At 36.9% G+C, this 27865-nt stretch overlaps 2 protein-coding genes across 2 annotated transcripts; one reads left to right on the forward strand and one right to left on the reverse strand.

The window, feature by feature from the left end:
- Positions 1-3720: 3720 nt before the first annotated feature.
- Positions 3721-10981, reverse strand: LOC140163969 (uncharacterized). Its single transcript, XM_072187260.1, has 3 exons — positions 10659-10981; positions 6481-6543; positions 3721-4694 (listed from the first exon to the last, which is right to left on the reverse strand). The coding sequence occupies exons 1-3, from the start codon at positions 10917-10919 to the stop codon at positions 4074-4076; spliced, it is 945 nt and encodes a 314-aa protein (XP_072043361.1). The 5' UTR covers positions 10920-10981; the 3' UTR covers positions 3721-4073.
- A 344-nt stretch (positions 10982-11325) lies between these two features.
- LOC140164640 (large ribosomal subunit protein mL50-like) lies at positions 11326-27566 on the forward strand. The gene is made up of 5 exons (XM_072187982.1): positions 11326-11433; positions 20193-20244; positions 21530-21692; positions 23882-24023; positions 26647-27566. The coding sequence occupies exons 1-5, from the start codon at positions 11326-11328 to the stop codon at positions 26923-26925; spliced, it is 744 nt and encodes a 247-aa protein (XP_072044083.1). The 3' UTR covers positions 26926-27566.
- The last annotated feature ends 299 nt before the right edge of the window (positions 27567-27865 follow it).

The following is a 27865-nucleotide window of genomic DNA, read 5'->3' on the forward strand; positions in this document are numbered from 1 at the left end:
ATATTCATTAATATTCTTATTCAGAAGTGCAATACAGAAATCTGAGTTATTCATCTGAATTTAAAAACAGTGCAATATACAAATTATATTTATTTGTTACAACTCTTACCACTGAAGTAAGCTTATTTCTAGAATTGAATACATGAATACAAAATCCCCCCCCAAGTCCATATTTTGGGCAAATTGAGTTAAGCATGATATGGGAAATTTTGGCTTATACATAGGCTATCATGTGTATAAAAGAACACAACTCAAATTCCCCCTCTATGTGCACCTATTGAGTATGTAAAATCCAGCATGTATGAAATAACAACCCAAGTCCAGGACTTCAGACTTTAAACACTTTCATTGAAATCCAGTATGTATGAAAGAACAACTCAAGTCCAGGACTTGTAACACATTTATTGACAGAGAATGACTTCTGAAAAATGGGTTTAATCAAGGAAAGTGTTTTGTTTACATGGCAGTATAGTGTGCATATATACCTATGTGCTTTATTTTGTATTATCTTACTAGTGGACTGGTACTCCTATTGTTGTCTTATTATGCGAAAAACAATCCAAGTCCAACATATAATTTTGTCAAAATCAGTTTCCCATGGGTGGGTTATGTATTCAGGTATTCAGTTAATTAAATGTGAAACCAATAAGTATTTTTAATGAGTATAAATTAATATTATAAAGTGTGGTGCAATAATTATGTGTAAATTGAATTTTTCACCAACAAATCTGGCATGTGCAAATGGGGGCGTGCAAAGATGCCTGATCCATGTCAAAAGAGGGGCAAGCAATTTTTGGTAGATAGTTTTAAAAATTCACACTGCACACAGAATTATTGCAAAACTTCTGTACAAAACAAATTATATTACACAATCAGGCACAATACATGTTATTTTCAGATGTGTACAAATTTACAAAAATTTTGGCTACCTGCTATGGTTGACCGAATCTCTTGTTTAAACTTTTCAAGCAAACTTATAGGACATTGGGCTTTATACTTCATTTGAAATCCAAAACAATGTGCACCCACTATATGGACGACAATAGTCTCTGCAACACATAAGAGTGTAGATTTCAAATAGAGTCACCGATTCAGTTAACCCCATTTGAAATTCAAACTCCCTGTGTGGAAGATCATAGGGTGTAAGATTAAGTACATACAGGGTGTGTGGATTTCAACTGGAATAGCCCAATGGGCTATTAATTTTAAGATCCATTGTTTTTAGTCATTGGACATGCAGTTCTATCTTCTGGTGAAACACAGATTGCTTAAAATTGTTACGACAGGTCTTTTGAAGTTTAATAGTGTTGGACATCCCTGTATTGAATATATTTGATTTCATTTTAATCAACATGTAAATCTGACATACATTATTTGCAGATGGGTCAGCAATTGGCTATAACCAAGGTTCAAAATAAACAGGCACCAAGGAGCCATTTACTCAATGGTCATAACATTTGGCTCCTGGTCCACATCAAAATCATATTATAACCAGGCTCTACATTTTTCTAATAGAGCCTGGTAGCTGAAGCAGGTTTTGAATTTTATATGTGTACAATTGAAATTGAAATGATTCTTAGCTCTTTAAAAATGGCTCCTGGTTCACTAGATAATCTCAGGACCAGGAGCTGCTTTTTCCAAATATGTGGCTCCTGGTCTAGATCTGCATATTTTGAGGCTTGGCTATAACACTGCATGTATGCTGTCATCATCAGCACAAAATTGTAAAGGTCCATTCATACTACCACCGCATTTGCGATGCTTTGCTTTACGATGCGGTGCCGCACTGCAGCGTACTGCAAACTACTGCATTGCGATATCACAATACATTTTAACTTGGAAATGCGGCAAGTTGCGTTGAGTTGCGGCAAAAAGTAATCGATATATCGGCATCGCAAAGCAATGCATCGCAAATGCGGTGGTAGTATGAACGGACCTTAAATCATTAACATTTCCTTTCATGTGAAATGATAAGACTTTATAATAAACTTTTTGGATATCCTACAACAAATATATAAATATATATCAGGCATCTTACTGTTTGAAGAGAAAAACCTCATTTCCCTCAGTCACAGATCATCTGTATTGCATGATCAGAGATTCAGGGGATGGTGAAGACAATTCTTAATCACTGTTTCTAATATTTTAACCAATCAATGAACAAAGAATATTATAAATGTTAACAAACAGTGCTCTATATGGAAGATCTGGTTGACTCTATTGGTCCCCTTGCTGAACGTGGGCCTACTATTTTCCTTTTAGTTTCAGGAAAATAGTATAGGTCCACAGTCTCCAATTCACCTTGGGGACCAATAGATTCCACCAGATCCTTCATGACATAAGCAGTAAATATTTGTATAATATTTCATTCTCAATCTCACATCCATGTAACTGTACAGAAAAAAATGTACTATTTAAAATTAAATAAATGACATTTTTATTGATGACCCAACATTTACGTTGCATGAGCTGATGATTTTATTTTGTGTTATCACCTTTGCTGTGTATCAACATATAACTTTTTGGGGTTAAACAGTACTATTGATTTTAGTATTCAAAATCTTTTAATCAATCAGAAAATCTGAATTTGTAAAACAAAATGTAAAGTTGGATTGTATAATATTATTATCTATTCCAGCTCCAGTGAAACATCATTCATTCCTCTGTATCTATGGATGCATTGAAATAGGTATTAGCATTTTACTATGAAAATCAATATGACATAAATAAATGTGTGACACATGTGATGTGTGAAAAATAACCATGATGTAAACAGACATTCATTTTGAGAAATATTATCTTCAGGGTGTATACTACATCTCATTTTTTCAGCATTGGATTCCTGTAGTACAAAACTTTTCCAAAAATGAATACTTTTATTCTCTTAAAAGGGCATTTCGTGATCCACAGCCTCATCCCCACTTTTCTCAAAAAAAGTTGAGATTTTTGTGCAACATTTTTGTACAAAGCTTCTAATGGTGTTATAAAGTTACACTATGATCTTACCATTTTGAAGTAGTAATAACTTAAACATCATATTTACTGTGTAAAATGATTACATGTCACCTACAAAAAATTGCAACTTTATAGATTGATGAAATATTTGTGAAAGAAATGCATTATTTTGGCTATGTTGTTCCAATTTAACCAAAAAAGTTAAGTTACATGATAAATCATGAAAAAACATTCAAAATGCAAGATATTTGAAACAAAAAGTATATTGATATGAAATGTACATAAAAAGGTCAATCATTGCAAATTCCTGAGACTTACGGTTTTTGACCTATGACCTCTTGAATATCAAAGATCTGCTTGTTTTTGCCTAAAAAATGCAATTTTTGGACTATACAAAATGTTAAACTACAGCTGATGTTCTTGCATATATTCAAGGGTCACAATTCCACGATATTTGCAGAAGTCACAGATTGGTCAGATACCATGTTTCCCACCTTTTTCAGTCGTTTTTGATGGCAAAACTTATTATTTTATCATTTTATGTTGATCTTTTGTTCCAGGGAATTGTCATATATGATTGACTTTTTTAATATTTTAACATTAATATCAATGTATTGGTATATTTTTATATCAAATATCTTATTTCCATATTTTAACATGAAAAATCATTGAATTTTTTAAAAATTGAAATTGGGCAAAATTGTCAAAATGCTGGACCCAGACCTACCTTTTCATTATGTCTGGCCAACAGCATTTCCACATAAATATTCCAAAAAAATAATGTAATTTTTGGTTAACATAATGAAATATTTGTCATGTATTCTCAACAGCAAATAGTTATAGCTGTTTTACTGTTTTAAAATATCTCAGCTTAACGCCACTTTTGAGAAATGCCAGCCGGGTAAAATGAAAAGTTCAAGAGTGTATAGAAAAATTTTAACCCCATAAAAAGACTTATCCAAAAATGTTGCTCGAAAATCTTAAAAGAGAAGATAGACCAATGTGGCCAATGTGATTTTAGTTTTCTGTTCAATATTTCACATTTTAATTTTAAAAACAAAATATTATGTGAAATCTATATATAAAAGTAGTAATCATGCAATGACCTAATGTGGAGTTTAATCAAATTTAATGGTATCATTGTATTTGTACAAATAATCATTTCCTAGCCAATGGCCTTGCTTTACTACCTCTACCTCTGCTGTCCATCTACCCGTTGCTGTTACACAAAATGGCATTCTTAAAATTAAATTAATTATTTCACTTCCTCTGATTGCTGACATTATTTTTTTTATTTTATATTTCCTAACATATCCAACTAATTTCCAATTGTTATTTGTATATACTTGAAACATGATTGCATTTTTATCTTTAATGTTAATTTCTTCTTCTTTGATTCTTATCATAATTTCCTTCCCTTTCCTCATTTCCTCCGCACACTTCTTTAATGTCTCACTCCTTTCCTCGACAAGTGTGGAGCCGGTTACATTGAACAGTTCAACAAATTTCCTTTCTTTTTTTTTCATGGATATAGACTTATCTGCTTTATGAACTATTTTGTCCAACAAATCAATGTCACTGGAATTGGCAGAATCTTTAAAAGCCCTAGTTGTTGGAGGGACTATGGATGGAGTACATGTAGCTGATGAAGTTCCTCTTGCTTGGACTGCAGATGAAGATGCGGAAGATGTGGAAGTGGTAGATACAGTTGGGGCAGCTAGTTGATCTACCACCTGTGCCTGTATAAAATATATGGTAATTTGATGGTTCATATCTTATGAAGCAAATTTATCTTGATTGCACTGATCAATACAATGTATAAATAACAGTCTGGAAATGCATGCATATGGTCTTAACAATCCCACATCAACAATTTAATTTGGTAATTTTTCAATGTTCTCATCTGCATTGGCCTCTCTCAAAAACACCAAGAGGCTTTAATTATTTGTGAATGATCAACGCCCGGGGGTGCATTAACGTGTAAACTAAAGGTAGTATGGATATGTGCGGAGGTCAAGGGTCCCCCTTTCAGGCTCACCGGCATTTCCTTAAAACCACGTTTATTGCATCTGCTCCAGTTCTTTGAGCCTCAAAATCTGACACTTGTGGCTCTGCTCAAAATTGGAAAAATTGCGGATTTTTATAGCTCTGGAATACTTACTACTTACCTGCTCCCCTTCAAATTAACGTAATTCTCTATGCTCGGGCATAAGGAACTGTGTGCAAATGCTATAGGGATAAAGACGGCATGTACAGTGTATAACGTCACACTTTCTAGGTTTCATAAGCAAAAAATCAACATCTTGATAGCATTATGAGGGATACACAAAATATATAAATTTTCTTTTCATGACATGATAAACTGTGAATATTTATTTTTTATTATTCTGCATGCTCAATTAGGGTACTATAGACTTAGCACAATAGCAAATCGATTGTGTATCAGTCTACTCCATTATAGGCCCTACATAGGCGCAGAATTCCATATGATGATGAGGATTTTAACATACATGTAGTGAGTCTTTTTGCTCCTTCTTATATCAAAACACATTTTATACGGAAAAACTTCAATAACGATTGCATTAATTCATTAACTCTACAAAATGCTTTTCATAAAACACTGCCAACTATTAACCAACAAGTATACAATGTAGATGACTCAGTTTGTATTCATCTTATAAGGATACCATACACGATTATCGACAAGAGACTCACTTTGGAATGCGATCATGAATTTTGAAGAAAAAAGTTTCCACAGGCTTCGGTGGGACTCGAACCAGCAACTTGAAAGTTTGTCAAAGGACGTGATAAAGTGTAGCACGAGTTACCATGGAATTGTCCATCAACAAAAGATATTTCAACAGTCATAAAAAGAAATTGTGTATGACATGAATTACACTAGTGTTTATTCCTAGGGCTCCTTGACTTCTTCAAATAATTTTTATAATGACAGAGTGAATCCCCCGGTCCTCTATAATTATGCACAAAAGAGCATGTGTGGCGAATGGATAAGGCGCCCGACTCATAATACAGAGGTTGTGAGTTCGAGCCCCGCTCGTGCCAACGTGTTGTGTCCTTGGGCAAGGCACTTTATCCTCATTGCCTGGAGGATGGGGTTGGGTTGGATTGGATGTTTGTAATAGTTTTGTTTCAATGTTGCAATATTGGCGCTGATTAAGCTGCTGCCTGCAAATTGCATTGTGTCTGTTTAGTTGTGTTTAATGTACAATTCTAGCAATTTGACCTGCGGGTCACCAGAGTTTGAAATAAAACCTTCCTTTAAAAGATCGCATCCCCTAAGAAATTTTCATAAATGGGACCAAGTTTTAGAAAGGATGAAAAGGTGTACAGGAAAGCTTTGTTCAACAGGGGGCCCCTTTTTACGTTTTGAAACATATTTTTGGTATACGTCTGAGAATAATGCACAGTTGACTTTAAAAGATACCCTTTGCTGACATAACAGGTCACTTAGGCTTACATGTATTTCATAAACAAAATTTAAAACAAATTGAATCCTAAACATACCTTTACAACAGTGTACAGGTATATGACAGGAAGCTTAATGCCTTCACCACGTTCATTGGTTGTCTGAAATGAAAAAAGTACAATATTGTTCCTATTGGTTCAGTTATACATGTAGAAGTCATACACAAACATGTACATTTATTTAGACAATGTAAAATTTAACCGTTAAAAAGTGGATGGTGGAGTTGAAGATGGTTATGAGAGATGACTGGATAAGGCCATTACTTTTGCTTCATAACATTTTAACAGGACATGTATTTGCACAGAACTAGATCTTCTCCAAAGCCACATTTAAAAAAACTTCTAAAGATCATTCTCTCTTCCTTTTTTCTCGGTGACCAGTGTCCAGGGTTCGATTTAACTTGTGTCGTGGAGCAAAATGCTTCCCATTTTGGACAACCTGCTACACAAATTTCAGCTTGTATAGCAATTTTATGTAAACATAATTATGCAAATATTATAAGAACATCACCTAAATAATGTTTTCGCTATGCAATTTTTTCAAAGTAAATCGAACCCTGCCAGTGTCTAATAGAGCGATGTTACAGACTTGAGCATTTGCTAATTTCACCTTCTAATTCAAATTCAAATTCTTTGAATTACAATGAATACACTAATAAACAATTGATCAAACATGGAAATATGATATTTTCATACTTACTTATAATTTGTACATGACTCTTTACATACCGGTACTGTATCTTCCTTAAGTTACCATTACATCTATGGGGCCTACATCTGTGTGACATGTATGTACTTTTTTGTAGCATTATAGCTTGGTACTCGCCATCAGTAGTTGCGCGTTTCATGTGCAATAATACCAAACCCCTGTTGCCATTGCTGTGACAAGTTTATAAACGCCAAGGCAACAAGCAACAGGTCCTTGGCAGTTTGCTTTGATACAGTAAGGATCCGTCTTCTATCTGAAAGGTGAAGTGCCAACTACAGAGAAACGAATTTAATACTAAAAACAAAATAGTAATTGAACATATTATCATAATGGCAATCCTTGGTTTTACTTTCAGGGTTCTTTTTACTTCACCAACGCACTAATTATACATGCGGGGGATTGCAGGTTAATGTCCGGGGGGGGCACTCACATGTTAAGGTGGTACGGGTATGTGTGGCAGTAAATTTGACTTTGGTCTGTCAATATTTATACGGTATATTGCAAACTGTATTGGAATTGAAATGTGAATTGAAATGAATGCTCAGAATTAAATTGAATTTGAAATTGCTTTTAATTTAATGTAAGGGGCTGTGGCCCTAGGTGCAATAATTATGAGCCCTGGGGGAAGGTAAAATTGGGGGGAGCCGAAGGGGCAAGTAATTTTTGGCAATGTTTTAAACAAAAACTTTAAATTAAAAGTCGTGTACAGCACTATAGCCAAAATAACAATTTCTCGATCATGAGAGGATGTACCTTTTGCGTCAGCGTACTTTTCATATCTAGAATAACATGATCGCGCAACCTGCATGACCGAACCTTGACCTTACCTAGCAACGACCGTGTGATTGGTCAATTCTCAAAAGCAAGTTGGCTCTCATGATCGAGAATTTAATATTTTGGCTATAGTCCTAGACCTTAAACATCATATTCTGAGGAGCGGAAAGACACCAAATTTCTTTTGTGGCGAGTGACATGGTCTTTCAATTCACACCGAGTGTCCTTGACAGGTATGACTATATGCTTCAGTGGTCATGAAAGAATTCAAAAGATAACCTCTGGCCCCATTAATCCCGAGCTGGCCACGTGTTATGAACTCGCCACCCTTAGCGTTACATCACAAATATTATGAATTTTTACACCAATCAAGTTTCAAATTAGAATATCTCCACAACTATCAACCCTAAACTAGCAAAAGTATACATTTTTGGAAAGCTGAAGGCAAAAGCAATTTAAATATACACATTTCAACTCACTGTACAGGGTGACCTTGAAGTTATACAGGGTGGAATAAAAAAAACCAAATAAAAAATGGGTCATTTAATGCATTGCTTATTACTAACTTGCAGTTATAAACTGAAAGTAAACAACATTGATTTGGTTAGAGGTTAGGGGGAGCATACTGACTCTGGAAGAAAAAAAATCACAGCTGTTTGGTAATCTCGGAATACAGGGTGTCCCAAAATATGTTCAAATATTTTTACAATTCAACACATTTTGAACTGAAACATTTTACCTCTAACCCATACAAAAAAAGTAAGTCCATATTTAGATTCCTCATCAAATTTCCTCTCAGAAAATGTAAACTTTGACTATGATAGGATAAGTAATTGAAAATTTACAGCAACTTTTAGATTTTGAAGACATCCGCATTGCTTACTACAGTGTTTAATATGAAAACGGGTAGTTTTGTACATAAAAGTTTGCATTTTATAGACTAAACCAATCATAAAGAGTTAAAAGTGATTAAAAACAATTAGCAGAATTAATAATCTTTCAAAAGAGCTCTTAACCATGTCTGTAGCCCATATGGATGCAAAGATATGATCAGTTGATTCAACGCACACACAAAAATCTTTATTTCCCATAGACTTTGCACATACCGCCACCGCCTCATCCACCACCTCGGTCATTCTGAACTCAAACAACTCTAACTCCACTATCTTAGCTGATAAACAATTCTCCTTTGGAGGTCTGTTAGGACACTTATGGTCGTGCGTCATGAATTGGGGTATAGGAAAAGGTGGAGGCGTTACATTTTTTCATTTTATTTGGGACGTTTTGTCCCAGATCTCAAGAATGGAGAGGGGTACAGAACTAGTTTTGGTCTCATTTTGTTGCTTATTTATCTAGCTCAATTTGTGGAAAGAAAGAACTTCACACTTTATTTACTTCTTGAGATATTGCAATTCAAACGATGTGAAGTCAGGGGTGGAGGATCCTACGGTTGAGGATCCTACGGTTGAGGCATGTGTTAAAGTATAGGGAATGTTGATTTTTAGCACCTCACAAATATATTTTTTACTGTAACTTCATAACCCAGCAAGGTATTGAGATGGATTATGTACCATTGTTTTGGTATTTATGTCTAGTTTGAAATGTGACCAGTTTTATTCCAAGCTAAGTTAATTTGTTGCAAGTGTGCTGCATTCTGTGTCATTGGTTCTAGGCTATTCCTATATAGGCCTACGTTACTGTGTTTAAAAAGGATTAATTTATGCTCCGAAATGTTCTGAAGGTCATATTTCTTGAAGGAATTACCCCACTGCTGTAAAAGTTAACATTTTTTGGATGGAAATTTGATGAGGAATTCAAATATGCCACTGGTTTTTGTGTGGGGCATGGAGGAAAAAAGTTTTGATTGAAAATGTAATAAAAATCATGAACATTTTGTACGACTTTTGAACACCCTGTATCTCAGGTGGGCAACATAACTCATCATTACAAGTTTGCTTTTTTTGAAAGCCTACAATGTTATTAGCACATCTAAAAAGGTTTTAGCAGAACAGATGTTTATGTTAGTAAAGAAAAGAGAAACAAAATAGTATACTTTTTGAACCAAAATTCAACTTTTCCACCCTATATGACATTTGTGGCACCCTGTATATTGACCAATTGTTTGTATGTGTGTATTCCTGGTACTCTAAGCTTTACAGTGATATATAATTTTATAGGGTTTTGATGAACAGTTTATGAATTAGATCAGTTTAAGTACAAAAACATGTAAATTGCTCCATTTGTTAGTGTGTAACGCATTTGGCCCCCAATTCATGGCGCACGACCGTATATAGCTACAAAATGACACCAAATACACTTCAATACCTTTTGTTTAAGCAGAGATATAACAATTTGAACGAGTCTCGATTTGGAAAAGCGTAACAACACCACCATTTTTGGGTGGCGAGTTCAAAACGCGTGGCCAGCTATTGTCTGAAACTGCTCCTCGGAAGATGTATTGAAGACTGAGAGTTCCGCGCGCAGTCTACGTCTAGTAGGTAGTACAGCACACTGTCTCTGATATCAACGGATATCACTATCAACATGCATAACGGTCACCTTGACAAGCATTTCAAAATTCTATATTTTAAAAATTATAATATTCCGCTTTCAGAAGCTGAAGCGAATAGCCTTTTGTTTTTGAGAAATTTATCATCATTCATATAGCCAAAAATGGGAAACACAAATAAAACCAAGGATTGCCATCATTTTAAGCAACATTGTTTATACTTACATCATATGAAAATGAAACTATTGGCTCTATAAAATCGCCCTCCTCTGCTTCTTCTTGGCCTTCAATTTCACACCCCAACAATACTCCCAATGTCTCATCAGTATCGTCCTGCTGGTCCAAATCTGATCTGAATTTCATCACCGTCCATTTACATCTCAACTTTAAAATAACTAAATCCAACCACTCTGTATGCTTAACTTGCATTAATGTAATTCTATCAAATCCTTCCAATATATTCTTTTCCTTCAATTTCACCCCCATCTATCTAATTCCTTTGAAACTAACTCCATCACGTCTATTCTATAGTGTAAGCTTACCGTCCGTAGATTTTTGAAATCAGCGCCGTCGTCAAGTCCTGCTGATGACCAAAGCTAGGTTGCCAGTCCCAATTAGACGAAAATGACAAAAAATAAACTTGTGTATGGTAGCCAGTACGGATATACATAAAATGTGTTGTACGAGTAAAATACTTAGGCTATATTATTGTTGGGCACGAAAGAGCTCCCATAATTCATTGCGAGAAATCCACGTAAAAACAAGTTATGGTAAATTTGCCACGTGACTCATCTATGACGTCATAAGACACACTACCCCCCCTATCCCTTTGTCTATTATTCCTGATGCTGCCCTCATCATGCCCTCATCGTCGATTTTAGGTCAAGAAAAAATGGCGACTTACATGTACGGGGCTCTTCGCCGTGCGTCGATTTTGACTAGATTTCTCTCGAATTCCCATGTCAGTCAAAATATATGGATGTGCAAACAGTGCAGAAATGTAAGATGCATGATTGGTTTACGCTTTCGATTCATTATTTTCGTAAAACAATGTCAAATTCACGAAAAACAGCATGTGTAGTGTCCGAATATTTACGGAGTCGGAGAACAATTTGCAAAATTCGGAAGCCCATGCATGCGGGGGGGGGGGGGCAGTTCCAATAATTGAAACCCCCGGCTCCGCCCGGGAGTTCCAACAGGTGCTGTGTATGTATTTAACTTTAATGTGCATTCACATACACACATAGCCGTCGGCGTCGGTTCGAAGAAATCATTGCTCCAAAAATGATTGCAAATTACACATTTGTAATCATTTTTCACCACAAAATATAGGTAACCCAGGCAAACCTTAGTTAACACATTTGCTAGTCAGCCAAATTCGCCGATATATCTGGTTCCATACAGCAATACGCAGTATTGCTGTCTGGTAAGCAGGTACAATTGAGACGCTAGAATTGAGACGTCGGAGCCGGTCAAACACAGAGGACTAGCCTACATCCCGTATCCTACTATCACTCAAACAAGCAAATCTCTTCACGAATTCACTCACCTTGCGATCCTACATCATCAGTTGAAACAAACATCTAAGTTTCCAAAAACAACTTTGTCATTCCTCAAAACTACAAGTAACTTCATTAATAAAAATTGAAATCATACTATTACCCGTTATTGAAAATTTTGTTCGATTTATGTGAACCAAAAGAACGCATTTAGTCGAGTTCAGTTTACCAAAATGGTAGCTCCTGCCTCCTGGTCACCTCAGATATGACGTCAGTATCAAGCTGCTTATTAAACGGTGGATCGGATTGGTTGAAATCAACGCCACGCTTTTGACCTTACAGGGGTCAGAGATATGCATATTCATGTATGAAAACAGCGATGCGGATATAGTATCATCACCGAGAACTGAGAATTGCGACATTTTCGATGTTTGTACCGGGGAATTTCAGACACGGAGACACCGCGGAGATTTCGAAAAATTCGTCCAAAGGTAACCAAAGGGTTGGGGATCGCATTTTTAACTATCAATAAATGTTTCGAATTGAGGTCGGCTAAAAAGTAGACAGTTTCGGGGACTGTAATTGGTGTAGATGTCACATTTTGAACAGTGAGCGATAAGTGACCAATTTCATGCTCAGCACAAGTGACTATCTTTACACAGGGTAATTCGCAGACAATGTCAATGCATTTTTACATAGAAATTTAAAACAAGTGCCCGAAGAAAGAAACCTACATAAATATGTTTTCTATACTTCACTTGACCCAAATATGTGATTTTTATGGTGATAAGTCACCCGCACATGGAATTTTAGAGGGATTTGGATAGCAGTTCCATTAAAAAAAAGCTGCTATCATAATGAGACTTAAGATATAGAAACACCCCGTAATGCCGTTTTGGGGAATTTTGCTACCCGAAACTTTTTGATGAAAGTCAATCTTTGACAAGATGTAACTTTGCTACGGAAAGGGCTATGAAAAAATGGTTTTCAGTTTTGGCTTTGTTTACTCAAGGGCTTTAATTTGATATATGAAATGATGCAGTTTGATGGCAAATTTGAATTCACCTAGCATACCTACAAAATATGATATGAAAACACAGGTAAGCAATATATGAATACATGCGCGTACGCAGGAATTTTTCAAGGGGGGTGTGATGATAAAAATACTAAAATAAAGAAATTAGTGTTGGCCGATCCAACCCAAGATCGGATCTGCCGATCTCCGATCTGAAAATTAGCAGATCGGGCCGATCCGATCCCGATTCAGATTCCTTAAATGTTATTCTACAACCAGTACAAGTTCATTCAAGTCGGGCCCCAGTATGTAAACGGTCAAAGCTTAATTCCCCAAACCTGTAACTATGTAATATGATGACCGTTTTTTAGAGGTTTTTCATGTCAATATCAACCCAAATAAAATACCATTTTACACCCCAAGTCCCAGCGTTACTCACTCAGTGCCTCCGATTGTCGGAAGTTTAATCATTAATCCATTTCTCTTGATTGTTTTACTTTTATTCTTCTTTCTTCTCCGCGAATCAACTTTGATTTAAGTGTGTACCAAGTTAGGCGAATCACTGCGCGAATTGATTCGATGACCCTGCAGCTAAATCAGCTCCATCGATATTATAATAATTTATGCATGACGTATTGGGGAATACCGCGGAATTCCCATCCTGATTGGTTGTGCAGAGTTGTTTACAGAAAGAATTCACGTGTTCGGAGATTAAGAGATGAAATCGTCCGTGTGAGCAGGAGGAATAGCGAGAATGTGCGATTCTAAAAATAACATGCCCTCAAATTCACCTTGGGAAACCCGACTGCCCCGACATTGAAGGGCGCATGTGTCGAGTGTTAAGAGCCAGTCTCCCTTATTATGTACCCAAATCAGGGGGGTTGTGATACAAAAAAAAAAAGAATTTTCTCTACAAAATAATTTTGGTACATATTAGCACCAACAACTCACATGAAAAATATGATCCTTCACATCGCCCTCGTTCAGCTTGAAAAAATTCTTGAAATTTCAGCCTCTCTGAGCCTTACTTGCAAATGGTAAACTTTGGAGGTGCATAACATCGTGTGCCATCATCATCCCAACCTGCATTTTGCATTTTTTTAAAGTACCAAATGGTTACATTACAAAAACCAAGAAAAAAAATTGGGATCTTGATGGCGCACAAAATCAGCAAATCCAATGATTTGATGAAAAGCGCCTAGCGCAAACTTCAAAGCATCATAACGGGCTGCGCCATCAAGATCCCAAGTCCGAACAAGTTTGAAATTAAAGACCTCCATGGCAAGTTTCATTTTTCAGCAAAAATTTTTTTGGGATTTCGTTGGCGCAGAGTTAACAGAGGTCAAAGGTCAAAATTTCCTATTTTCGCACATTTTTGCACGCCTGTATTATTGCGCGCCAACGTCACCTGACTCTCCGAATAGGATTTCATCAAAGAAGAGGTAATTCTCTGCAAGAACTGAAAAAATTAGCTTGGGATCTCTTGATCTTCATATTTTTCTGATTTTTTGAAAATGGACTTAGCCTCATTTTGGAGGTCAATTTGTGCCAAAGTGATGCATATTTGCCTATGTGCAGCACGAAAGTGGAACTTTGACCCGCAATAAAAATGTGCGCCAACAAGATCCCATCTTACTTTTTGGATGATTGGATAAAGGGGCTTATGTATAACTGATAACAAGTTAAAAAAAAAAGTGGGATCATGTGGGCGCACTAATTCAATAGAGGTCAAAGTTCATACTTTGTGCCTAATTGGCATTACTTTGCCTATGTGCAGCACAAAAGTAGAACTTTGACCAATAATAAAAAATGTCGCCAACAAGATCCCATCTTACTTTTTGGATGATTGGATAAAGGGGCTTATGTATAACTGACAACAAGTAAAAAAAAAGTGGGATCATGTGGGCGCACTATTTCATTAGAGGTCAAAGTTCATACTTCATACAAAATTAAACGATTTTTAGCCTAAAGTTGCCGAATTCAGCAACCTTTCACTCAAATTTTGCAAAATATGACTAAGTATTTTGGCAAAATTTTTTTTTACTCTCACCAACTACCATGATGGAATCAGCATCATCTGAAATGCACTCACACAAGTTTCATTGAGACATGTCTGGTGATCCCCATAGAAAAAAAAATTCGGCACAAAGTATGAACTTTGACCTCTATTGAATTAGTGCGCCCACATGATCCCACTTTTTTTTTACTTGTTATTAGTTATACATAAGCCCCTTTATCCAATCATCCAAAAAGTAAGATGGGATCTTGTTGGCGCATTTATATTATTGGGGTCAAAGTTCCACTTTTGTGCTGCACATAGGCAAAATAATGCCAATTCGCACAAAGTATGAACTTTGACCTCTATTGAATTAGTGCCCCACATGATCCCACTTTTTTTTACTTGTTATCAGTTATACATAAGCCCCTTTATCCAATCATCCAAAAAGTAAGATGGGATCTTGTTGGCGCACATTTTTATGGCGGGTCAAAGTTCCACTTTCGTGCTGCACATAGGCAAATATGCATCACTTTGGCACAAAGCTTGACCTTTGACCTCTTTTATATTAGTGCGCCCACATGATCCCAATTAGCTGTTGCTTGTGTTTTATCTACTGGTCGCCAAAGAAGCTAGACGATGACTCATAAAATTGGGATCATGTTGGCGCATCTTTTTGTGATGCAGTAAAAAGCCCACATTGTGCAGCGAGTGGGAAAAAGAGGTCAAATTGACCTCCAAAATGAGGCTAAGTCCATTTTCAAAAATCAGAAAAATATGAAGATCAGGAGATCCCAAGCTAATTTTTTCAGTTCTTGCAGAGAATTACTTCTTCTTTGATGAAATGCTATTCGGAGAGTCAGGTGATGTTGGCGCGCAATAATACAGGCGTGCAAATATGTGCGAAAATAGGAAATTTTGACCTTTGACCTCTGTTAACTCGGTGCGCCAACGAAATCCCAAAACATTTTTGCTGAAAAATGAAACTTGCCATGGAGGTCTTTAATTTCAAACTTGTTCGGACTTGGGATCTTAATGGCGCAGCCCGTTATGATTCTTTGAAGTTTGCACGAGGGCGCTTTTCATCAAATCATTGGATTTGCTGATTTTGTGCGCCATCTAGATCCCATTTTTTTTTCTTGGTTTTTGTAATGTAACCATTTGGTACTTTACAAAAATGCAAAATGCAGGTTGGGATGATGATGGCGCATGATGTTATGCACCTCCAAAGTTTACCATTTGCAAGTAAGGCTCAGAGAGGCTGAAATTTCAAGAATTTTTTAAGCTGAACGAGGGCGCTGTGCATGCTCATATTTTACATGTGAGTTGTTGGTGCTAATATGTACCAAAATTATTTTTTAGAGAAAATTCTATTTTTTTTGTATCACAGATGGGTACATAATAAGGGAGATTGGCTCTTAAAGTGTTTACAAATTTTTCCCAGGAACGCACTGTACAGTCGGGAGTGTTGTCACTGAGTGGATAATATTTTATTTTTGGCTTTATTTTTGGAAAATATTAGTTATTGCCCGCGAGCGTGCAAGTTCAATTGATAAATACAACAGCAAGGTTTGCGGTATGTGCAAAAGGTTACAGATGTGAGATGTCAAACAGCAACAAGTCATGACGACAAAAGCGCAAGCACAAGACAGTGAGACACGTGATTGTTTGTTTACATTTTAATTCGGTCTATCAAAGGGTGGATACATACATAAAATACAGTATGAAACGACATGATTCTTGCGGTGGTAACAACGCTTTTTGGAAATATATTGGCATTAAATAGTAGTAATGTTACATAAGAAAGTAATGGTAAGCTTAAAGAATTGTTGTGTACTTTTATTACTGTCAAGTTCAGAGATCGGTAAGCTAGATCGGCAGCTGATAGCTCATCTGCCGATTCAGATTCAAGGCCGATGCAGTCCATATCGGCACCGATCTCCGATTCACAGATCGGTATCGGCCAACACTAAAAGAAATGGTCGCGTAGCGGTCATCCCGTCGCACCTGCGCGACGCAGGGCCAGGGGGGAGTCTGAGGGGATGTGCCCCCCTCAGAATTAGAAACTTTTGGAAAATGAAGACCTAATTGAAGCGATTTGGTGGACAATTTTGGCACTATTAGTGTGTAAAATTTTAAATTGAAAAAGCCGAAAATTTGTGAAATGACGGTCCATGAAGCCTTTCGTGAACAAGTTTTTTCTTCAGTTGTAGGCCTATAAATTGTGTTAAACACAAATTGGTAAATATCGAAATCACTGAGAATAAAAAATGGCTGCTTGTTTATCCACTGTGCAGGGGGGTGTCTGAGGGGGGATGTTACCCCCTCAGAATTAAGAAACCTTTGCAAAATGAAGACCTAATTGAAGCGATTTGGTGGATCATTTTGGGATTATTAGCATGATTAGTGTGTAAAATTTTAGTTTGAAAAAGCCGAAAATTGGTGAAATAACGGTACATGAAGCCTTTCGTGAACATGAGTTTTGCCTCCTGCAGAAGTTCGAAAATTTTGCAAAATGAAGGTCCGATTGAAGCCATTTGGTGCATAATTTTTACACTATTTAAATCATTGCTTCAAACAGAAAAAAGGGCCCGAACTCAATTTGCACAATTAAAACCTTTACGTATGTTGCCGGGGTAGGGTCCGTAGGGTGTGGGTGTGATGTGGAGAGGTGTTGGTTTTAACATCATAAGGCCCTATATCCATGTCAATTAACAATTAAAACCTTTACGTACGTGTACGTTACCAGGGTAAAGGTGTAATGATGTGGGAGGGTGTTAACACTGATGTATTGACACATTTACGTACAGCTACGTACGTTTCCGGTCAATACCGGGTATAGGCCTAGGGGTGAGATAATAATTATTTGGATTTATTTTATTATTGCTTCGTTGAAGACTACGGACAAGCTACGCGTATACTATACGCGCATGTTCAATACGAGGGCGCAATTTCGTATTACTTTGTAAAATTGTATCAACGTTTGCAATGGTAGGCCTACTGTAACCGCTACACAGATGATTTTCGAAAAATGGTCCAAGTGATCTAATATTTTGAAAGTGATATTAGTTTATCCGTTCGTGGTGACTTTCGATGGAGAGTGGGCATTATGCGGCATGGAAAGTTGGAAACCGCAACCACTATAATAATAAATCAACTGCATTCGTTTGTGACTTTCGGAAACTTCTTTTGTGATGACTTTCCGAAGATTTTAAATTCAAGGTAGGCCTAGGCATATATTGGAAAGTAATTTGAGTTTATTCGTTTATCATTTTGTGATGAATTTCGATGGGGAGTGTGGGGCATTATTAGCAGATTAGCATGGTATAAAACCGCAACCGCTAAATATCCGTGGCGTAGATTTCTTTTTTTTTTTTTTTTTGGGATGAAAACATTTCTTGAAGTAGGCATATTAATAGTGAATCCGGCATCTTTTGGCAACATTAACAATGGCATAGATTTCTCTTGACATGGCATGGGGGATGGGTCCATTTAAATCAATTTTTTGCAATAGGCCTACAGTGAAGCCAGCATCTTGGCGACAGAATAATTTATGGCAAGCTAATTAGGCCTACTGGTGAATTATATTGTGCAAAAGTGGAACAAATTCGCACGAAGGCCGCAAAAATTGGCACTTTTTAGTTTGGCCAAAAATGAGGTTAATTTTGTCAGAAACCCACATCTATTATACATGTGTCAACTTGGGGTGATTATACGGACCATTGACCTTATCAAAATATGAGGGGGGGGGGTTATCCCCCACCCCACCACCCCGGAATTTACGCCTATGTAACTCAACCTTCTTGAAACCCAATGTTGCTATAGACCTACTTGATGAAACAGAAACACATAAAAGAAAGAACGAAAGAAAGAAAGAAACCCACATACATGCGTCAAGAAAGAAAGGGAGGGAAAGCAAGAAAGAAAGAGAGGGAAAGCAAGAAAGAAAGGGAGGGAGCAAGAAAGAAAGGGAGGGAAAGCAAGAAAGAAAGGGAGGGAAAGCAAGAAAGAAAGGGAGGGAAAGCAAGAAAGAAAGGGAGGAAAGCAAGAAAGAAAGGGAAAGCAAGAAAGAAAGAAAAACGGGAAAGAAAGAAAGAAAGGGAACAAGAAAGAAAGAACGGGAAAGCAAGAAAGAAAGAACGGGAAAGCAAGAAAGAAAGAACGCTAAGGAAGTCGTTTGCAAAGTAGAGGCAACAAATGGTAGGCCTACCACATCACTAACCGCGTAATAATTGAGCTGTTAAAAGCGATACCAATTGACATGATTACCATTTCCATCGTTTATACTAACCGCACCCGTTTACTAACCGCTCCCATTTACTCATCTAGCGGGGGCTAATATTCCTGCAGATTGGAGTTTTGAGGGTCAAAATCCAAATTTTCTTCATTTTCCTATTGGATTACACAGTTGAGACAGGATCTTGGATCACAAGAAGCTTAATGAAGCCCGCCCTCACATGTTAAATTGTGACCATGCCTAGCTAGGGGACGCATCTGTTCTGTTGTCCCACTGGCCTATAATTATTTGCATCGCTTTTATATGCATTATAGAAATTTGATTTGCAGAAGTACCAATTTGTGTCGCAATTCACTCGCAAACTGCAATGAAAACCTGGCTGTTACAAGCCTGTTGCTCCACATTTCCAACAGAATTTGGGTCAGAAATTGCCATTTATTTCTTGATCGACAAATCTACCTTACTATCCACAACGACACGATAGTTACTGTGTGGATCATAAGGTAGACTGGGGAACCATACCGGCCCAAGTCAGAGTTTTGAGGCTCTAAAACAATTTTTTAGATTGTCAAATTTGGCTACAATTTAGCTTGGCTAACATTTATGTATCTTCGCAAGATAATTTGTGTACTTTTAACTGGAAACACAGGCGCTGAAGTACAAATTCCGACCATATTATGAGTCTGTTTAATTCTGCAACCTTGCTTGATCAAAGTTGTTTTGGCGACTGTCAACTGTGTCGCTGATTAAAGATTTGAGAAAATCCAGTGCTGGGCAAATCAATCCATCTCCCGATTTGCAAAGGTTGACTTGTCATTGCAAACTACTAAAGTTAGAATTTTCGAACAATATATTTGAAGCTCTCATTCAGATTTAAGCCCCCTCTCCCCACCCTTGCAGGACACCATGCAGCCAAGTTATAAGCCAGTGGTTGTAAACTTGCGACAAGTACATGTGGTATAAATGACTGCATTTTCATATGATCCTTTTTGTCTATTATATTGTTTTTCAGATCCACAGGGCAACATATGTAGCAGCAAAAGGGGACGTATCAGAAGATAGAGGTATATAATAATATTTAACGTAAATGTGTATGTAATAATTGGAAATGATGGTGGTGAGCTACATTTTGTAAGAGAACCGGAGTACCGTATTCATTCCAATAAGCGCCAAGGGCGCTTTACAAATCATTTTGGGTGGGCGCTTATTTTTTGCCTGGTTTACCTAATTTTTTCGTAAGGGCTGTTTGTTTATTAGAGACAAATTTACCTATGTTACAATAGGGTCCCGAGACATTCTAGTAGCTTTTCAATTTCTGATGCAGTAAATGTTTTGCAACACAGGACTTTAAATCCTCAAGCTATTTCACTGTATCAACATCTATCAGTCACTTCAACATTAATGGTACCCCTACACAAATTGAAAATACTCTGGGCGGGTGCTTATTGGGGTATGGGCGCTTATTGGAACGAATACGGTAAGTATGTTTCAGGTGTTGATGATTTAACTTACTTCCAGTACCAGTGAATAAAAACCTGTGGCACTACATGTATGTAGATGGTGACTGCATTGTAGAACTATTAAGTGCAGGTTTAAGGGGGCACTACACCCCTGGCCAATTTTGCGCCTATTTTGGCATTTTTCTCAAAAATTATAGCACATTGGTGACAAATAAGATATGTATATTATAGGGGCAAGGACTACAACTACTGTACTGAAAATTCACTAACTCAAAGCAAGTAGTTACTGATTTATTGATCAAATATTGGTTTTCCCTCTGTGCTGAAATAAAATTTCCAGTGCAGTAGTTGTAGTCCTTGCCCCTATAATATACATATCTTACTTGTCCCCAATGCGCTATAATTTTGAGAAAATGCAAAAATAGGCACAAAATTGGGCAGGGGTGTAGTACCCCTTAAGGATGGGTCTAAATTTCTTGAAAAATAGTTCTGTTGATGGGTCCCCTAATTATAAAGTTCAAATTCTCAACTCGGCGCACCCCTAAGTTCCCTACTGAAAACAAACTTGTGTACCCCCAGGCTCAGGTTGTTCAGTAACTGTATGGTATTACCCTTCTGATTTGGTGTAAGTTTTTAAAGCACCAGTTCCTCAATGTTGCCTGGCAGTTGGTCCAGGCCCAGCAATTCACATTTTTAAGGGCAAAGAGCAAAGGGCGTGATTTGGGCAATGATTTGAATTTGAGGGGCACCAAGATCAACAGAGGCTATGTTTTTTGTAGTCTTTCATGAATTTTGAGGCCTGAGTCTTTTATATGACATCATGTCACCTTATCTGTAAATCTGTTTTTAATATCTATTTATCACATTTTCTTTTTGTTCGGGTCCAAAGGGTTTGGGATTGTGGAACGAGAGCAGTCATGGATACGAAAGATGCTGTATGGCAGCGGTCCCAGCACTGACGTAGAAGAATTGGAAGAGAAAGAAGAGGAGTCGGTACAAGTAGAAGCCAGATATATGGATATCTTACAAGAAAAGCCATCCTTCCTTGAATCGTAAGTACATGTATGCAGTACCTTGGTATTTTTGCTCTGTGTATTGGTATAATTGAAGACAGAGATAAAAAAGACTAGTTTATGTCTAACGCCGCTGTCAATCAAATTCCGTGCGATCCTTGATTGGTTAATAAGCGCATCCATAAAAGGAAGGTCGATTTATCTGGTGCCGATCGGAGAAAATGGCAAAATATTACGTACTTTTACAAGGCAAAAAGCAACTTTGCTAGGCATTGTTGACATGGTGCCTTCGCGAAAGAAAGTTTCCTACTATAAAGACCTAACTTTTAAGATGGTTTGTATGTTTCCTGTGCAAAATTAACAATAAGGCGCCTGATTTTACTGCCGCGTTCAGCAATTCATATGATCACGACACTTGTAAACAAACCAGGCTCTAGTTTAAGTTTGATTGACAGATGACGTCAGACGCAAACTAGTCTTTTTATCTCTGTCTTTAGGGTTCCCCCTCCTACCCATGGATTGATTAATAATTCAATACTGGAATATGTTGATTTATAAGAGCTATTGATTATTGAATGTTTTTGGAACTTCTTTGGAAATATATGAAAAATAGTTCTGTTGATGGGTCCCCTAATTATAAAGTTCAAATTCTCAACTCGGCACACCCCTAAGTTCCCTACTGAAAACAAACTTGTGTACCCCCAGGCTCAGGCTGTTCAGTAACTGTATGGTAGTTCCTCAATGTTGCTTGGCAGTTGGTCCAGGCCCAGCAATTCACATTTTTAAGGGCAAAGAGCAAAGGGCGTGATTTGGGCAATGATTTGAATTTGAGGGGCACCAAGATTAACAGAGGCTATGTTTTTTGTAGTCTTTCATGATGCTTTTTTTTTTTTTGGAAATAAGCCCTCATGATGCTTTTATTTTTCTTTGGAAATAAGCCCTCATACCTGGAAAACTCTCCTTTCCATTTCAAGTGTTTTTAAAATCAAATATTGAAATGTTCAGCCAAATTTAGTGCATGATTGCAAAGACATCAGTAAGGGCTAAGTGCCAGTAGTTAGCACTGAGTGCTCACTGTGGCTGACCAGCGTATTGACACCCCTGCATAGAAAGCATATTTTCAGGATTTCCTCCACACCAGACTGATGAAGAATTGCACTTGTCAATAATACAGCTCATTTCATTGACTATTGGCATCAGCTCCATAGGAATCCTCTCATGAAATGGGGCTTGTTGAGAGCTGTGGTAAACTCTCCTCTACAGGGCCATTGCAGCAAGTACATTATTGTTTTTTGTTTATAATATTGTGCATTCTTGTTGGGCAAAAAATAATTGTTTGTTTGTCCTCCACAGGTTTGAAAGAGGATGTGCGGGCGGGCGAATTTTTTTTAATAATTTTTTTTCTTCGGATTTGGCGTATTCCTGGACCTACCTAGTGCTAAATGCTACAATCATTCATGGTGACTTAAAAAACCAACATTTTGTTTCTTTAATATGCAGTTAAAGTTATAATTTGTGTTCATGTCATAGTCTTTTAATGATTTCAAATCCAATGTATTTTGAAGTCACTAAAAATAATAGACTATGACATGAACACAAGACTATGACATGCATATTGAAGACACAAAATGTTTTGGGGGCTTTTTTTATTTTCAACCATGAAAGATCTTAGTATTTAGCTCTAGCTAGGTCCAGAGATACTCCAAATCTGAAAAAAAAATTGAATTTTACTTATTTTTATATAAAAAAAAATATTGGTCAGGCCTTAATCTGAGGAGCAGGCGGTGGAGGACAAACAAACAACTTTTTTTTTTGGCCTTGGGGGTAGATTACTCATTCACAACAGTGTAAGGTATTTATTTATTTAATCTTTCTTTAACCAGGGTAGCCCCTTCAGTAACTAGTACTGATCTCCAAGGGGGCCCTGAGTACCAATTCATTCATGTCTCCACTGATATTTCGAGGGTTGAGAGCCAGAAAGCCTCAACTCACAATCACCTGCTCCCACAAATTGAGCATAAAGTTGTCAAGGCACTGTAGAAGATACAGTCCATTAATCATGACAAAATTCAATAGAAAACAAAAGACATTGTGGAGGCTGAGGAAATATTGATTTTTGAAAACCAAAGCAAGGAGCCAACCTTCTGCTCATTTTGTGAGAGCTGGTCATACAGTGTAGTGAGTTACAGCTTTCTGGTTCAGAACCCTTGATTTATTTTTATTGCCAGGGTTGAAATAAGGAAGCAAGTATACAGACCGCCCTCTGACCTGGTTGATGTGTTGAGGAGCATCACTGTGGATGTTTGTAAAGTGTCAGCAGCATCAGATTGGGAGAAGGTCCCACTCAGTGATAATATAGTCAAATATAAGGTAAGTTGATCCATTGACTGGGAGATTTCGCTACATTACCAACAATGTGTATGTGTAGAAACTGCAAAAACAGTAATGTTTTCAGGGTGAAGATGAGATGGTATCGGAAAAATAAACATACAGTTCACACCTTTATCAAAGCATCTTTCTCAAGCCAACCTATTTTAAAACCTACTACACTTCTTAATATGCAGAAGCTGCTACACAGACACATTTTTGATAACATTGAGCAAAATCTCCCTATTAATTACTCACTTTTGTAGACCACGGATGAATGGGGGAATTTTGTAAAAATAGGGGTCTTTCAAGGGCAAATGCTGAAATTTATTTGGTTATTTCAGAGAGAATTGAGAAAAAGGTCTAAAAGGGTGTTAGAAAGGGTCTTTTGGTGAAGATTTTGATTAGTAAAGGGGGTCTGTGTGGGGCAAATAGGAGAAATATGGAATCATTGGGGGGTGATGGATAAAATATTACTTGTTTTCTTTGAGGAATAAGGTGATAAATTTATTTTGAAAAGGATTTTGGGAAGGGTTAGACATCTTCTCTGCAGTAACCCACTTAAGGTCCGTTCACACTACCACCACATTTGCAATGCGTTGCTTTGCGATGCTGATATATCAATTACTTTTTGCTGCAACTCAACACATTTCCAAGTTAAAATGTATTAGGCAATAGAAACAAATAAGTTCGATATTTCGATCGACCATCGATGCATGTTCGATCCTTATTATTTATGAAATCAATTAATTTACTATTGTTAATTGTGATGAAATAGTGATTTGTACCAGAAGCGATATTGGCCAATATAAATTTAGCTTTAATTCTGATTAATTAGCTGATAGTTCATTAATAACAAGCATCGAAGCAGCATCGACGGTCGATCCAAAGATCGAACAAATTTGTTTCTGATGCCTTAAGTTTATTACGATATCGCAATGCAGTAGTTTGCAGTACTATGCAGTGCGGCAATGCATCGCAAAGTAACGCATCGCAAATGCGGTGGTAGTATGAACGGACCTTTATTCGGCTAATTAGGCTAATTGGTTTTATCATTGTAATACATGCATATTGCTATTGGTAGCTATTGCTTGTAAGATTTTTGCACTAACTCAACAGAATTTAAGATATCATTTGTTGAAATTGGTTGAGAATTAAAGAAACAGTGATCAAAAACCTTAGGAAGGAACAAAATCAAAAGTTGCACTTTTATGTTCTAATCATGATCAATAAAAGCACTAATTTTAATGTGCTACTAATGGAAAGCATAACGCTAGTTCCCTTGTTCAAGAATGCTTTGTGTACTTCAATAGGACATGCAATGGAGCAAACTGCAACTTTTGAATTTGCATCTTCCTTGGGTTTTTTGGATCATTGTGTAGTGTCTTTATTTCTTAAATGATTTCAACGAATGAGGTCTTAAGGGCAGAGTAATGGGAGAGAACATGGACCTTTTTGAGCTTCATTATTTCTGAAAACTTTTTTACCCCAATTTTTTTGTGACAACTTAGAAAAAAATCCGTAAAAAAAAAAAAAAAAATCAGTTAGCTTTTCATGAAGAAGAGATATGAACTTAGGGAAGGTTTTTTTTTTTTTTTTTTATTCGTTTCTGTTATCTAAATATTGAAAAAAACATGTGAAAAAAGCCATTTTGTCACTCTATTAAGCTAAAAATTGCACATAATGGTGTATATTTTTGTTTAAAACAAATATTTTGAAAAAATGAAAAAACCTTCCCTCGACTTTGATGTACTCTAAAGGATAGTGCAAAAAGTTTACCCTTTGCTTGCATATTTTTCGAGTTATCTTGTCACAAAAATCGCGCAATATTGTCAAAAGTGAACTTTGAGAAATCGACGTTTTAGTAAAAAAATGTCCAAATTATGCACAAAACGTCCTTAAATTTTAAAACGGTAAGACTTTCACACTTGTAAAAGCTGTATCTGGTGCATGGTCTAAATATGCATCTTTTTGCACCAATGAATCTATAATGTCTGCTTTCAGTGCGCCAAAATTCAAAATAATTAAAAAATCTAAGTGGCATTTTGACTGCAAATTTTTGTTTTGTTTACACCACATTTGCTGGCGTTAACAACATACCGAATGCGCCTTGACTGCGTTGGACATACGCGCAGAGTTGCGCCGGCATCACGCCGACGCCGATTCATGTAGCGTAATCACAATATTTAGCATTCACATTTCTGACTCATTATTTCCGCCAATTTACTAATCTGTCTTGAGCCATGTGACTTTTTAGAGTTGAAAAGAGTGAAATAAATCAAGCAAAAATACTGAATAAATATTAGCAAGTTGTATTTTATCAGTTTCAAGTGAAAGAATACATCTTAGTGTTGATAAATATCAAAAAATCTCAAATTCGGTCGTGGACGAATGTGTCTTCCATTACTCTGGCCTTAAGGTAAAAGATGCAACTATTGAGGTCTTAAGGTAAAAGATGCAACTATTGGCTGCTGGTTCCAAATAACACATTTGTCGTTGTTTAAGATACACAGGGGTGAATATAACTGGTACCTTAATTCTTTTGCGCACTGTATACATATCAATGTTACAATATTAACACATTTGCTGATAATTTCTTTCATTATCTCATTGCTTTATGTAACAGGTTCTCACCAGGTGTTCACAAGCCCTCAAGCACGATGTACCAAACTTCCACCTGAACCAGATGAAGACAATGTCTGATGTATTATCCTTCTATCAAGTGGAGGTCAAAGATACTTCCAAGTTTGATGAACTCAGTGCGCAAGAATTACCCCCAAATCTACAGATTCATTGGGACTATAAGGACGATAGTAAACTGGAACTTTACGAGGACTGGCTGGAGTATATTAAACCTAAGATGCCAATCACACCGGAAGATATTCCTAAAATCAGGCATTGGTGAAGTGGGAATTCTTATAAACTCTGCAAATTTTGTTGATGTACTTGGAAAACTTATAGATCAACATGACTAGAGGATATAGCATTTTTTTCTTTGAGTGAGCTGGCAAAGGATATACAGAAATCATCCCTGATCAGGACATCAATCTGGGACCAGGGCTAGAAAATATGTTTGTTTCCCTGCAAGATACTGTAAAAGTGCAAATTTTCGTGGTACATTAATTTTCGCGCTTTTCACACACAACACAGCTGCCGTGAAAATAAAAACACATGAATATGTTCTTTTATGTGAATAAAACACAAATTAATTACGTGAATATGTGCTCCTTCGTGACGAAGGAGAACAATTCAACTTTGAACCGAGACGAGTATGTATGCACGTTTTGAGCGCAGTATAAATGCATGGTTTATGTAGCATGTATGGAACATCACAATCTCTCTTATAGATGAGTTGACTTCTGACGTCAATGCCTGGCAGTATGCAGTATCAACACAGTTTCCATTGTATTTTGCCTGGCATTATGCGCACGCATCATATTTTGTTCAGGGCTTGTGTTTTTTTAAACTCCCACCACATTAAAATAAGGCTATTGAACAGTGTAATGGTTGCATAGGGTTCACTCAAGCATATCGACATACCTGTCCCTTGCCCAGGCCTCCAGAAAATTTTCTGCTGTCTGGGAACTTAATGACAAGTGCTGAAAATTTTCTGTGAAATAACTGAAATAGGCCTATGTGCGAGTAGTGGACATCACGAGCGCGGAGCGCGAAATCCTAACGGCCGGGGTCCAGGGCCCGCTTAAGGGCCCTGGAAGCTCTCAGGGTTTAGATGCTCTCTCGTGCAATCTGAGCCTTATTTTGGAACAGTTTTCTATAAAAATTTACATCCTTTTTCACAAAAAAACAACTTAAAATTTCAAAGTATTACTGTCAAAACTCAAAAC

The sequence above is a fragment of the Amphiura filiformis genome, chromosome 11 (genome assembly GCF_039555335.1).
Source record: "Amphiura filiformis chromosome 11, Afil_fr2py, whole genome shotgun sequence".
NCBI classification, from domain to species: domain Eukaryota; kingdom Metazoa; phylum Echinodermata; class Ophiuroidea; order Amphilepidida; family Amphiuridae; genus Amphiura; species Amphiura filiformis.

Excerpts from the sequence above, each read along its gene's own strand:
- LOC140164640 (XM_072187982.1), top strand. The coding sequence starts at position 11,326 with ATGGCGACTTACATGTACGGGGCTCTTCGCCGTGCGTCGATTTTGACT. Across the intron at positions 20,245-21,529 it reads GGACGTATCAGAAGATAGAG|GGTTTGGGATTGTGGAACGA; the intron begins GTATATAATAAT and ends TCGGGTCCAAAG. Across the intron at positions 24,024-26,646 it reads ATAATATAGTCAAATATAAG|GTTCTCACCAGGTGTTCACA; the intron begins GTAAGTTGATCC and ends TTTATGTAACAG.
- LOC140163969 (XM_072187260.1), bottom strand. The coding sequence starts at position 10,919 with ATGGGGGTGAAATTGAAGGAAAAGAATATATTGGAAGGATTTGATAGA. Across the intron at positions 6,544-10,658 it reads TAGTTTCATTTTCATATGAT|ACAACCAATGAACGTGGTGA; the intron begins GTAAGTATAAAC and ends TTTTCATTTCAG. Across the intron at positions 4,695-6,480 it reads ACCTGTACACTGTTGTAAAG|GCACAGGTGGTAGATCAACT; the intron begins GTATGTTTAGGA and ends TATTTTATACAG.